Raw genomic sequence first — 14,252 nt, 5'->3', positions numbered from 1 at the left:
TACTATTTTGGGTTTCTATAAATAAAGTTTTTTTTTTTTTTTTGAGAACACAGTACAACGCAGACGCTCACAAACACGCACATACAAACACCCCTATAAACGCACGCACGCACACCCTACCCCTATGAGCACCTCCGAGGGACTGAGCCGGCATATCTTGAGGTTGACGAAGTCACCACTGGCGCTCGTCGTTGACGGGCACGTCACCTACCACTGAAAGCATAGCGCCGGTTAAATCCTGGAATAAATCCAGGTAAATGCAAACACCCATGCCAAGTCTAGGACTTGAACCTGGTTCCACCACAAGGGACCTAACCACCAGAGCCAAGCTCTGTTTGCATAAATAAAGTTGGTCAAAATTATTTGTAGAGGCTCTATGAACAGTACATATCACAGATCCAAACCGACGAACGGTCCAGATTATCTGACGTGAAATCCCAAAGCACAAGACACCTTCGGTCCCGTCCGGTGCCCACAAAAGCACCCTCTGCTCGCCTCGCCTCGCCTCCCCCAAACCAAAACCAGGCGAGACGCCGCATCGCGAACCAAACCCCGAACCCGAGGCGGCGAGGAGGAGCAAGGGCAAAACCCCACCTCTACCGGCGGCGGCGGCGGCGATGGAGTCGGTGGAGACGCTCGTGGCGCACATCCAGGCGCTCTCCGGGAGCCCGGAGGATCTGGCGCAGCTCCACGGCCTCCTCAAGCAGGCCGACGGCGACGCCCTGCGCGCCCACTCCGCTGCCCTCCTCCCCCTGCTCCCCCAGCTCCACCCCGCCGCCCACTCCCTCGGCTACCTCTTCCTCCTGTACGCCCCCCCTCCCGTTCACCCAAACCCTAACCCCCATCCGAATCCGTCGCCCTAATCCCCCCCTTCCGCTCGATCGACCCCTTGCGCATCTGACGACCCCCCTCACCCCCGTTCGTTCGCTCTCTGCAGGGACGCTTTCCTCTCGGCGCCAGCCAATCTGAAGGCGCACGCCGGCGGGGACCTCCTCGCGACGGTCGCCAATTTCCTCATCTCCTGCTCGGCCGAGCAGATACGCCTGTCGCCCGACAAATGTCCGTCCTGCGCGACTTTCCCCAAACCAGATCGTTTCCGCACCGGGGATATACCTAACTGTTCTCGAAATTTAATCTGTTTGCCGTTGCAGTTCTGAACGTGTGTAAGGTGCTCAAGGGCGAGGCCATGCAGCTCAACGCGCCGATCAGGGGGATCGCCCCGCTGCGCGCGGCCGTGCGCAAGGTCCAGCCGTCGTCGGAGCACCTGACCCCGCTCCACGCCGAGTACCTTACCCTCTGCCTGCTGGCCAAGCAGTACAAGGCTGGCCTCAGCGTCCTGGAGGACGACATATTCGAAGTTGATCAGCCAAAGGACCTGTTCCTCTACTGCTACTATGGGTATGCTGGATTAAGTTTCCTCTATGGCTTATATATATGGTTTCTATTTGAGTATGCACGGCTTGCTTACTAACTAGTTTGCCTTGTCTTCCAGGGGGATGATATATATCGGGCTCAAGAAGTTCCGTAAAGCATTGGAGCTTCTTCACAATGTCAGCCTTCCACCTATCCTAGTTTCTTCTGTTGCTAGTTGTTTGCCCGTTTATCGCTTACCAATATATATATTTCCCTTTTTTTTCAGGCTGTCACTGCCCCAATGACGTCATTGAACGCAATTACTATCGAGGCTTACAAGAAGTATGTCCTGGTTTCGCTCATTCAGAATGGACAGGTATTTCACTTGCATCCGATACTGCTTAATGATGCTACTTTTAGGGAAAAGTTGCCTTATGGGATTAGGTTCAGATCAATTATTATTTCTTTTAGGGAATATAACGAATGTAACTTAAGACCACACCAACATATAGAGAATAGTAATTTGATCAAACAAACTAACCTGTAGTTCTTTATATAAGATATAAGGATGTAAAAGGCATTGCACCAGATGGGATGCTTGAATGCTGCATTAGTACAGGAACATATTTTGTCCTTGAAAAGAGACAAAAGTACATTGGCACTCCAAGTTGGTTTGCATGCCCTCCTCTTTCCTTCTCATGACGGCATAATAGTCTAGATCTACTGCATTAGGCCTTGTTTAGCATCAAACTATTTTTGAAGTATTCATGCAACACTTCAGTTTCTATAAAAATACTGAAGTACTAAATACTTGTAAGGTGTTTTGGATCCGATAAATATTGTGGTTTTGAAACTGAACTATTCTCTAGAACTGTGGTTTTTTTTGAAGTATATTGAATAAAGAGGTCTGACCCTCTTTTTCTAAAACTGAGAAAGGAGAAAAACCGAAGTATTGCTTTTCCAGGCACTAAAATACTATGGTATTGATATACTTCAGTTTTAGAAAACTTTGTTACCAAACTATCCTTATATGCTTCCTATATGGCACTTGCTAGATTAAGACAGTTCTTTACATAAGATAAGAATGTAAAAGGCATGCAACAGTTGAGATGCTCGAATTCTAGATTAGTACAGGAACATACTTTGTCCTTGAAAAGAGGCAAAAGTACATGTATTGGCATTCCTAGTTGATATGTGTGCCCTCTTTCCTTCCCTTGATGGCATAATAGTCTTGACACAATCACTGATTGGTGATCATAAATTCATAATCCCTTTTTTTTTGTTATCTTTGGTTAGTACAAGTAGGGAGCACAAGAATATAATTTTTGCTAGTGAATAGAGAAAGTTGATAATATGCTCCTGATCCCCGCATCAGTGCACAAATATCCAAATCATTAACGGTTGCCCATCAATATTTGTTTGGAAGGAAAACCAAGGTTCCTGTAATTGTGCCTTTTGCTCTACTGGTGATTAGTTCACATAGATATTGAGATGCCTTGTTACATTCTTAATTGATTCAGTTGAAGCTTATGTGGGAATATTGGATTTGCTTAACAGGTTCCATCATTCCCGAAGTACGCATCTTCTACTGCTCAGAGGAACCTGAAAAATCATGCTCAGGTTTACTTCCATCCTGCAAATCATAATTTGTAGTGCATAACGTGAAATAAAATGCTCTTGTCAAGTTGTTTGACGCAATGAGAGTCATTTGCTCTTCCTAGTTTCTTCATTGGTTTTGGTGTAACTAGTCAAGTAATTAAGTTCCGATAATTGTTTATGGTGGCTTTCTTGCCATTCCTAGTTCACTAATTAGTTTTGGTGCCACAGTAGTCAAATTGATTAGTTCTGATAATTGTTCATGGTGGTTATTCACCCATTGTACTTGATGACAGTGGATTGCATTACACTATCAGCTACAATTGGTTGGTTCTTTGTACTATGTGCATTTCTTACACTTTTAAAACTTAACTAACTTCATGTGATACGTTTAACACAATTAGTACACACATCTACCGCCAGATGCGACAGCCTAACACTAATACATCTTTACTCTTTTTGCGTTACACTAATACTACATCTTTTACTGATTCATGCTAGATTCTGGTATTAATGATGTACTTTATCCTTTTAATTACATGAAAATTCTTTTATAGGTATTTCAGAAAGCGTTCATGCTGTATACTGTTTAATTTTCAGATTTACGTCGATCTGTCTACATGCTATGGCAATGGTAGCTACTCTGAGTTGGAGACGTTCATCCAGTCAAACACAGAAAAATTTGAAACTGTGAGTATTTTTTCCTTCCTGTGCTGTCTATCAGAACTAGTATCACTCTGTTACAGGGATACCCAGAGCTGTGGGCTGCAGCTACTTCCTTGTTGGGAACTAATTGTATTATTTTTTCTGTCCATGCTAATATTATTCGTCAATAGTTTTTTCATGGTGAAGTACTATGTGTTGATTTTTTTTTTTGATTGTTGTCTTTCCTCCTTTCTTTCAGGATAACAACCTTGGACTCGTGAAGCAAGTGCTCTCCTCAATGTACAAGCGGAACATCCAGAGGCTGACCCAGACCTACCTAACTCTTTCACTTGAAGACATTGCCAGCTCTGTTCAACTCAACACCCCGAAAGAAGCTGAGATGCATGTACTTAGGATGGTAGGTGTTGTTTATTTGCAGTCTGGTGGTGTTTAGCATCTATGCAAAATAGAATCACACAGTTTTGACTGTTTTACAATTCAGATTGAAGATGGTGAGATACATGCAACGATAAACCAGAAGGATGGCATGGTCAGCTTTCATGAAGATCCTGAGCAATATAAGAGTAGTGAGATGGTGGAGCATATTGACTCTTCGATTCAAAGGTACGTTCATTGTATTTTCCACAATTATCTGTTAATTATAATCTGTCATACTTGAAGATTTCTGAAATTATCAGTGTCGTTGACCTCTATAGTCACTAATGGCCTGCCTTATGCATAGTTGACTTAGGATCAGTTGAGAATCTGACATATAGTTAATGCATTGCTTAATTTCTTTTGAGTAGGCGACTTACGTTACCGGAATTGCTATCATGTTTTTCTCGAGAATTCATTCATAGGCACATGCAGTCGTGGACAATGTTTTATCTAACCTATGAAAAAAAATTAAACATGGAGTGGTGTCTTTTTGTGACTGATTCAATGCTCTAACAAATATTCTCCAGGTTGATGGCTTTGTCCAAGAAGCTGACCTCAATTGATGAGAATATATCATGCGATCATGCGTTTTTGATGAAGGTTAGCCCAAACTTGCAGATATATTTTTCCTCTCGATTGTCACTTTGCTTTGTTGTTTTCTAACTATGAATCTGGCACAGAGTGGAAGGGAACGTGGAAGAGGATTCGACTACGACGACTTTGACTCAGTTCCGCACAAATATTTTTGAGACAAACTGTGTCTTAGGTGACCTAAAAGTACTGCCTGTCAAAGCCCTTTTCCTGAGGTCATTATCGGTTTGATCCGTATATTCCGCCACCAAAGTTCGAACCCTGTAAATGCTGGAATTAAAGGATGAGAGCTTTTGCCTTAAGTTAGTGACACTCGGAAGAATTTATCAAGCTAGTTATGATTTTGAGTACCTATTATTCTGCTGTGTGAACATTCTGGTTGTTTTAGCTGCTGCCTGCTGGTTTTGTTAGCTGCTGCATTTTTGTGGTGCTGTGTTATATGCTGCGTTTTTCTGGTGCTGTGTTAACCTGGTTACATATTGTGCGGCAAGGCTTACAGTAGTATTTCGTTGGGCAGAAATGGATTTTATCTTTGTCGTGACTGGCAGTTGGCTAATTTGGCTTGAAAGGTGTTTTGTGGTGTTTTGTGTAACGTAATACTGTATAACAGTGCGGTCGGAGAACAAAGACACAAAATCTGTCTTTTCACCCGTGGTACTGTTACGATATCCCTCCGCTCTTATGCTGAAACTGGAGATGAGCCTATGCGCATTAGAGATGCAACACTCCAAAATCACTGATGTTATAACCTTTACTCAGGCATATTGCAAAACAATGACACCAACACTTTTATTCAAGCTTGACATAAAAAAAGCTTTTGATTCAGTGAGATGGGTTTACTTGATGGACATGCTTCAACATTTGGGCTTCCCAAGTAAATTTTGTGATTGGGTTGTGCTCTCCTATCTACCTCATTCTCAAGAGTGATTCTCAATGGTATTGCTGGTGACCCAATAAAGCATGGTAGAGAGCTAAGATAAGAGGACCCATTATCGCCGCTTCTTTTCGTATTGGGCATCGATTCGCTACACCATATCCTAGCAAGGCCACTGACCAAGAGCATATTAAAAAGCTTTGGGGGAGAGCTCCCATGATTCACACGTCCCTTTACTCCGACAATGCCACTATTTTCATGGCTCCAATTAAGGATGACATCAACTTCTTAGCTTCCACCTTGCATCAGTTAGGTGACGTCACCGGGTTCGGAACAAATTACACAAAAAGTCAAGTGGCATCCATTAGGTGTGCGGGTCTTGACTTTGACAACACCCTCCAAGCTTTTTTTTTTGGCTTCTTGCACAAATTTTCCAATGAAGTACTTAGGCCTACTTTAACGGTCACAAGGCTAAAGAGAATCCACTTTCAACCTTTGGAGGATAAAGTGGCCGCCGAGCTTGTCCCGTGGCTTGGCAAGCACGTCACCATGGCCGGCCATGCAACCCTTGTGAAGTTGGTCCACACTAGCATTGCCATCTACTACATCGCTGTGATGAACATCCCGATAGAGGTCCTCATGAAGATTGATAGCATTGGAAGGACTTCTTTGGATAGCTTGTTACAAGGTTACTAGGGGAAATACAGAGTTAATTGGAAAATGATGTGTGAACCTAAATATTGTGGATGACTTGGGATCCTCAACCTCACAAAATTTGCCCCGCCTCTTTAAATGGGATGGTTATGGCATGAATGGAATGACGAAGCAAAGCCATGGGCCAGCCTAGGTACTCCTTGCACTCCTCAATACAATGATCTCTTTGCGGCGACTAGAAAAGTCATTATAGGGAATGGAAAGAAACCGCTCTTTGAGGAGGCTTCTTGGCTAGATGGAAGGATCAAAGCGGAAAAAAAATCACCGTCAACAAAGCAATGGAGGATAATTTTTGGGTCACACAAGTCAACATACAAGACGGTCTCTCCCTTGAATATATTGTACAATTTGCTAACCTTTGGGAAATGCTTCAAACAGTGTACTTGAACCCCAACACGCTGAATTCAGTTTCTTGGAAGCTCACAAATGATGGATGCTACTTGTCTAAGCTGGCCTACAACATACAATTTTCAAACAATTCGAAGCAAAAAGGCCATGGGTCCCTTACAATATTGATTTCATGGGAAATATGGAAGAAAAGAAACGCACACGTTTTAAGGAACACCGCCTCCACCTCCACCTCAAACATGCTTGTAACCAAAATAAAAGTGGAAGTGGAAATGTGGAGCTTAGCCGGGGCAAGGGCCTTGAGTAATGTAATGTCACCAGAGTAGACTTAGGTTTTGGGCTTGACCTCTCTTGGTGAAGTCGTGGTTTGTAAGAGCTCTAGAATTTCTCCTTAATTAATAAAATGCTAAATCTTTTAGCTTGTTAAAAAATACTTTCACAAAATACGGTATGGTGTAGAATTGCATCCTATTCGTTAATGCATCTTTGGTTTTCACGATTTTGAGAACATACGATAGGGATGGTATGCCAAGTTTTAGGGCTCCTTTGATTCAAAGGATTTGCATAGGAATTGTGTAGGATTTGGTTCCTATGGGAAAAATTCCTATACATGTTGTTTGATTCATAGGAACCTATCCTATAGGAAAAATTCCTATAGGAATCTTGTAGTGTAATTCCTATAGGAAAAAAGCATTAGCTCATACCTCATGAAAAAATTCCTTTGCTACAATCAAACAAACTTCATCTTCCTATAGGTTTCTAGTAGACATGCCATTCCAATCCTATACCTTTCCTATTCCTATGCTTTTCCTATCCTTTAAATCAAAGGAGCCCTTATTTTTTTGCGAAAATTCCGCCGATCTACTAGTAATCATCAATAACAGTACAACAGATCTAAAAGTAACAAGTACTCCCTCCGTTCTAATTAATCGACGTGGGGTCATGCCAAAAGTAAGCAACTGCTAGACATAGTGTGCGTCGATTAATTCAGACCAGAGGTAGTAGGTCTTTGGATCACCTAGTGATGACAATACACACTCACGCGAGCCGAAGACACGCTGCCATCCTTGCCCCTCCATCACCGGAGCCAAGCAACACTTGCCATAGTAGAGCTTGTTGTAGTAGATAAAAGGAAAGTCGTCGTGCTAAGGCCCCAAAGAACCAGCGCACCAGAGCAGCAACCGTCACCAAAGATGACAACCGTAGATCGAAAGAGACGAACCTGAAACAACACCAATGAACATGAAAAACGACCGGATCCCATGAGATCCACCGGACACCCAACTCCACGCGCCCTCCGCCGATACAAGGTGCACCACCGGAGAGAGGATAAGACATGGAGGACATCCTCGCCATCCCGAAGAAGACACTAAAAACAACCTAACAAAGAACGAAAACCCTCCACCGGCGAGAGGCCGTGGTCCGCCACACCTCCAAGGCCCCAAGGCCACCGGAGGCGGAGCGGACCAGCGGCGTCGCCGGCGAGGGGATGAACCCTTTCGCCTCCTCTGGGACCATAGCTACTCCCTCCGTTCATTTTTAGCGGGATGGTATGCCAAGATGAATCCTATGAGAATAGAGAACACACGAATGTTGAATGTACAGTTTGGTTGCACCTTAGGAAGAGCACATTAATTTATCTGTAGGAATGTGTGCATTTAGAGTTGTCACGGAAACAAGGTTTTCCTATGAAATTACACACAAAATAGCACATAACGAAAATTCTGTTGTCCATAACCCTACAAACCAAGCAAGCTAGCAGTCCATCCGTTCCATAATTCTTCTTCATAAAATATGTCTAAATACATTCAAATTTGCAACAAAAAATATGAACACCAGTCAGCATAGAACTTTCTCTGAAGTCCATGTGAAATTTCATTGGTAGTGAGAATGAAATGCATGTTGGCTTTCTAGGCTAATAAGATGAACCTTAACGCACATGCGCACGAGGAAAAAACACAATTGTTGTCCGCTTCTCTGGCGACACTGAACACGACTAGAACTCCACGTCCCACGCTAGCATCTCGGAAACTTACATGCTAAGTTATTATTATACCGAAACAAGAGAAGATCGGTTTCCAAGAAGTTCAGATACCAGAGCTCCGAGGCAGCTTCGAAGAAGATTCAGAGATTCGAGTTCGGGGGCAATACATCTTGGTTCTTGCAATCGCAGTATATGTAGCGGCCAACTTTACCCAACAGCGGCGACACGATCAACCCGCCGATAGTTTTGCCGGAATCAAACCCGTCGGCAACCTCGCTAAACCCTCGCCCCCGCCTCCGATGGCGACCCTGGGGTGGCGGTTCGTCCTCGCCCTGATGCTCGCGGCCGTCCTCGCGGCGGTGTTCATCCCGCAGGCCGCGCTCGCCGCGTCCGGCGGCGTCATGGGCGGGCGCTCGTCGTCGTCCTCCTCCTCCTCGTCCTCTTCCAAATACCGCCGCTCGTCGTCTTGGGGCTCGGAAGGAAACTCGTACTACTCGTCGAGGACGACCTACGTGTCGGTCGGCACGCCGGCGCCTCCCAGCGTGGCCACGGCCGCCGGCGAGGGCCCGGGCGCGGTGTTCTGGATGGTGGCCATCGGTCTCGTTGCGCTGGTCGCCGTCGCGGCGTACCGCTGCCGCCCAAGGACGACCGTGGTCAAGCTCCAGGTACTCCCGATTCTCTTCAGCTCAGCAGCGATTTACGTTTCTCGTTATAATGGAGGTTGTCACAGTTTTAGACGAAAGGTGGTCACGATTTCATGATGATGCGTTTCATTGCGATTTCAGGTGGCCTTGCTGGGCTGGGCAAAACCGTTTCAGCAGGAGCTGAACGAGATTGCTGACAGAGTGCGGGCTTCCAACAAGCCTGCGTACAAGCTCATGTTGACCGGTAATGTGATTCTTCCTAAGCTCTTGGGGCTCTAGATACTTTGATGCATATGATTCCTCTGAAATTTGACTTGCATACATGCCCCTGTCGTGCAATTGCTTCAGTTAGTTTTGAAGGTGTGCGATGTGCAACTTCAGTAGAAAATAATGATGACATACTGGTGTCTTGCTCACCTGTTAACACGATTGCCTTTATGTAGTGTATTTTCTGTTCAAACTACTTCGGATTCTGTGTCAAGTTCACACTCTCACTGAAAACTAATGTCCAGTCGTTTTAACACGTATAAAAGTTAGCCTGGGCAACATACAGTTATCTCCGGTGTATAAAGTGAAGTTGACACTCTTGAACTGAATGCGGTTTTTGTGATGGTTTCTGCGGGCATAGATACTGTACTTGAAGCAGGGAGTTCACTATTGTACGTAGGCTGAAGTGCCAACACTTGAACTAAATGTGGTTTTTGCAGTAGCTTCTGTGGAAATTGATATATCACCTGAAGCAGGGAATTTACACTTGTACCTAGGCCATAGGTTGCAGACAAGTTGACAGATACTCCTATATAAGAGCATGCATATTTGTGTATGTTTGGAGACGAGTGGTTATCAGATATCATCATAATGAACAGAAACCAGCCTGCTTATTCGCATGACCCAATGAGACTGCAATAGTATTCATGTCGCACTGCGTTATTTATGCATACCGATTATCTGCAGTGTTGGTCATTTACCTCCATACTGATGGATATCAGATACTTCCTTTAAATACAGGCATATAACTTATTAGCATACTCCCTCCGTTCCATAATTCATGTTGTGGTTTTAGTTTAGTTCAATTTTTGAACTAAAACCATGGAAAGAATCATGGAACCGAAGGAATACAAAACTAGCCTGCTTATCTGCAAGACCAGACTATTGCAGTATCCAGTGGAATACTACGTTATCATATATACAATATCGGTTATCATGCACAATATTATCCATTTTCCCTAATGTTTTTTTTAACTTTTGGTACATGATGTACATCTTGTAGGGATATATGGCTGATATCAATTATTTGTCAGTACTGACTTGTTTATCTTGTTCTTGTGACTCATTATGCAGAGACCATATGTTCTTTGAACCGTCACAAGGATTGCTGCGTATTTTCAAGCTTATCAGTAAGAAACATATACGATATACATCTTGTGATACATAAATCTATATGGCTTGATGGTTCTTCTCCTTTAAGATGACTGCTAGGATTTTTGTATTCAGTACCTTTAGTTATAGTTGAACTCACCGAGTGTTGGATGTAATTTTGCTGTTTGTTATTTTAGGTTGATGTGAAAGATGGAACGGATTCTTGGGAGGAGCATTTCGATGAAATTTCTATTGAGGAGCGGAGCAAGTTTGACGAAGAAACACTCTACAGCTTGGAGGGAATTAAGAGGACGAAAGAGTACTCCAAAAAGCAAGATGGCTCCAGAAACGAATATATAGTGGTATGTGAACTTCGCGCACAATAAAATGTTTCCACAAAAATGGCCGTGTAATGCTTCCTTGTCGATGCATGCTATCTCTTGACTGAGACAAGTAGGCGAACACAATTGTTTTAATGATTTCAAAGTTTTTATTGTTGCATATTGACTATCTGTGACGACTTCCGATTCCTACAGGTAACCATCGTAGTTGCTGCTAATGGAGCCCTGGAGTTCCCAAAGATCACAAGACCCGCAGATCTGGAAGCAGTAGTGAAAAAACTCAACTCTATACGCGCAGGAGATATTTGGGTATGGAGAATATTTCCTATCATTTTTCTCAACTGCTTTCAGATGTTTAACTGAGGACAAAGGAACAACAATGTTTCCCATGTCATTTTCTTCTAACATTGCTGATATGAATTTCCTACTTGTGGCTGCTGTCTCAGGGCATTCATGTTTTATGGACTCCCCAAGAGGAAAACGACGTACTTACTGAAGAGAAGCTTCTAGCAGATTATCCTCATCTGAGGCCCCATTATGATGACTAGGACGGCGCTCTTTTCATATTCTTAGATGCCATAGTATATACGATCTATTTAGGAAAAAACGTTGTATGGTAGGCTGGTACTCACGGTCACTTTGTCTTCAAACAAAATCATTTGGAATTGAGGCTGCCAATTTCCATTCGTGTGCAGTATGGTGTAGCTCAAACTTTAGTTTATCTGGGCAATGTGTACAAATTAGGTTCGTGACTGATCTTTTATGTTCCTGCCCATGAACTCTTACTGATTATTCAAAATTCTTTTTATAGAGGCTACATCATGTTACAAAGTCTGCATACACTCTGTGCAATGTGCCTTCCTAATTCAAATTACTTGTCAATTTAGTACATGCTGTAAGTAATTGATATATGTGCAATTTGTTATAATAAAATACATCACCCTTAAAAGCCAACTTTTAAACACCACTAGCAAACGCAACTGAAAGCCCAAACTAACGAAAAGAGCTAATACAATCTAGTATACACTTCACAACACCTCCAACAAACACTCGGACATGAACCATACCTTTTCATTCTATTCCAACGTTTCATAGCAGTTCAATTCGAGTCTAGGTAACTATGCACTAATAGAGCTAAATAAACAATTCGCCAATGTGCATATTAGATTATTAGCCCTGCTTGAATAGCTATTACTGTATTTCAAACATCTTGATCGCTTTGGTATGCTCACCATGAAGTGGATGTGGGAAATGGCTCGTAACTAAATGCATGCCGAAAACGTAAAATAGAAAAAGAGCCCAACCAATTGACGTAGCCTGAGCTGCTACGATGCTCAACACGACTTGTTGGCAACCAATCTACTTTCACAACCTAACTTTTAGGTCGCATAACCTCCTTATACAAAGACAAGTAAGTGGCGGCGCCAGGTTCTAGTTGCTAGGTATTCATTGTATAATTTTTTTTGTCTCAACGCAGTATATGAACTACTGTATTTTTGTATTTTCTGTGCGTTGCCGTCGCCTCGGCCGTCGCTTGTAGCCTGCTCCGCCTTCGCGGGCCGCTGCTCTGCTCCCCGACGGTCGCCGCCATAATAACCTGCTCCGCTGAGGCGCTGACCGCTGCTCCGCTTGCTGCCGGTCGCGCCGCAATCGCTAGGGCTGTCGTGCCGCCTTCCGATGGATGTGTGTGTGACTGTGCGACGCCACGAGTGCTTCTGGTCGAGCTAGGTGGATAGCACCCTTCAGTACACCGAACATGACTTCATGCTCGTGCAAGCAAACTACTAGTACTATATCCATCTGATCTGTGTCATGCGAAGCTAGTTAGTATTGGATCAGATGAGAACATGTAGTACGGAGGAGTATAAATTTTGTTTTACCCAGAATCTTGGGTATTCCCTCAAAAAAAAGAATCTTGGGTATTGACCTGAATACATGTGCATACTCCCAGCGCCAGCGCCGCCATTGAGACAAGTTCCTCGGATGCAGCCAAAATCTACGAGCAACCAAACGACCCCTATAGCTGATGCCTGCTGGTGGTCAAACCAAGGATTATTACAACATTTCTGATTTGTCTCTGATTTATTTATTCATTTTTGGCAACCTCCTGCAACCGGACACGACATCCCACCTTGTTCAACGCACCGGGACGTTGAGCGGCTTCCCCACGGAGAACCCACCGTCCACCATGAGATTATGCCCAGTGATGTACCTTGCGTCGTGGGAAGCGAGAAACACGGCCGCCCTCGCCACATCCTCTGCGCGCAACACCACGCCACCACCCATCTCGTTGAAGTCCTCCTCGAACACCCGTCTGATCACCTCCTCGTCGTCGGTGTCAGTGCCCACTGGCGGAAGCCCCAACATTTCCCTCACGCCCCGCTTAGCCATGGATGTGGCGATGCCGTACGGTGAGATGGCGTTCACCCTGACACCACGCGCCGCTAGCTCCACCGCAGCCGACCGCACCATGCCGATGACGGCCGTCTTGGAGACGCTGTATGCGTGGGGGGCTGACCCGCCCAGCACGCCCGCTGTGCTGGCCGTGCACAAGATGCACCCCTGGCTGCGTGGGACCATGGCCCGTGCCGCGTGCTTGATGCCGGCGGCCACACCCCGGAGGTTGACGGCCATGACGCGGTCGAAGTCGGCCAGGTCCATGGACTCGATGGGGCTGGTGCCGCCAATGATGCCTGCGTTGTTGAACATGACGTCGAGGCGGCCGTGGCGCGCGAGGGCGAGTTCCACGGCGGCCGCCACCTGCGCCTCGTTGGTCACGTCGCAGCGGGCGTATAAGGCCGTGTCCGATCCACCAAGCTCTTCCGCCACAGCATGTCCGAGATCGTCCTGGATGTCGGCGATGACGACCTTGGCGCCGTTTTTGACGAACTCCGCAGCGGTCGCCTTCCCAATGCCGCTAGCCGCGCCGGTGATGACGGCCACCTTCCCAGCCAATCTGCCAGAGCCTGAGGACGCGGAGAGGAGCCGAGCCGAGCCTGACCTTGCCCTTCCTGCGGCTCCACTCTTAGCTGCGCTACACTCACAGGAGCAACCCAGCTGCAGAACATCAATGACAACCGATTTTCCCTAGCTAAGAAATCAGACAAAACCCAATCTAAATCGTACCTGAGGAGGTGTATTGCTCGGAACATCATCCTTGATGAGGTAGAACGTATCGAGAGCTCGTGATAGCCTGCTTCGTTTCTGACCAAACATTTGGTAGGCGAACCCAGATTTAAGGAGGGCTCAAATCTCTACTACTTAAAAAGAACGAACGTGTTCCCCCTTCTCCCCTACTTTCGTCGTCCTTTTGGTCGTCCGTCCCACCAAAACAAGGAAAGTCAATATCAATCAGGTGGGACAGA

The 14,252-nt window shown here is 45.1% G+C and overlaps 3 protein-coding genes across 3 annotated transcripts; 2 read left to right on the top strand and 1 right to left on the bottom strand.

Moving 5' to 3' along the window:
• Positions 1-544: 544 nt before the first annotated feature.
• Positions 545-4,980, top strand: LOC124690616 (COP9 signalosome complex subunit 3-like). Its single transcript, XM_047223981.1, has 11 exons — positions 545-805; positions 938-1,059; positions 1,152-1,398; positions 1,493-1,550; positions 1,640-1,729; positions 2,911-2,973; positions 3,550-3,639; positions 3,854-4,012; positions 4,097-4,218; positions 4,560-4,632; positions 4,713-4,980. Exons 1-11 carry the CDS (start codon positions 618-620, stop codon positions 4,779-4,781), a joined length of 1,281 nt encoding a protein of 426 aa, XP_047079937.1. The 5' UTR covers positions 545-617; the 3' UTR covers positions 4,782-4,980.
• A 3,862-nt stretch (positions 4,981-8,842) lies between these two features.
• LOC124655295 lies at positions 8,843-11,635 on the top strand. The gene is made up of 6 exons (XM_047194217.1): positions 8,843-9,208; positions 9,329-9,431; positions 10,529-10,584; positions 10,744-10,908; positions 11,083-11,196; positions 11,334-11,635. The coding sequence occupies exons 1-6, from the start codon at positions 8,843-8,845 to the stop codon at positions 11,433-11,435; spliced, it is 906 nt and encodes a 301-aa protein (XP_047050173.1). The 3' UTR covers positions 11,436-11,635.
• Positions 11,636-13,023: 1,388 nt separating this feature from the next.
• Positions 13,024-14,039, bottom strand: LOC124655283 (short-chain dehydrogenase reductase 3a-like). The gene is made up of 2 exons (XM_047194206.1): positions 14,014-14,039; positions 13,024-13,921 (listed from the first exon to the last, which is right to left on the bottom strand). Exons 1-2 carry the CDS (start codon positions 14,037-14,039, stop codon positions 13,024-13,026), a joined length of 924 nt encoding a protein of 307 aa, XP_047050162.1.
• Positions 14,040-14,252: the final 213 nt, after the last annotated feature.

The sequence above is a fragment of the Lolium rigidum genome, chromosome 1, assembly GCF_022539505.1.
Source record: "Lolium rigidum isolate FL_2022 chromosome 1, APGP_CSIRO_Lrig_0.1, whole genome shotgun sequence".
In the NCBI taxonomy this organism is placed as follows: Eukaryota; Viridiplantae; Streptophyta; class Magnoliopsida; order Poales; family Poaceae; genus Lolium; species Lolium rigidum.
This window is presented reverse-complemented; position numbering and strand designations above follow the sequence as displayed.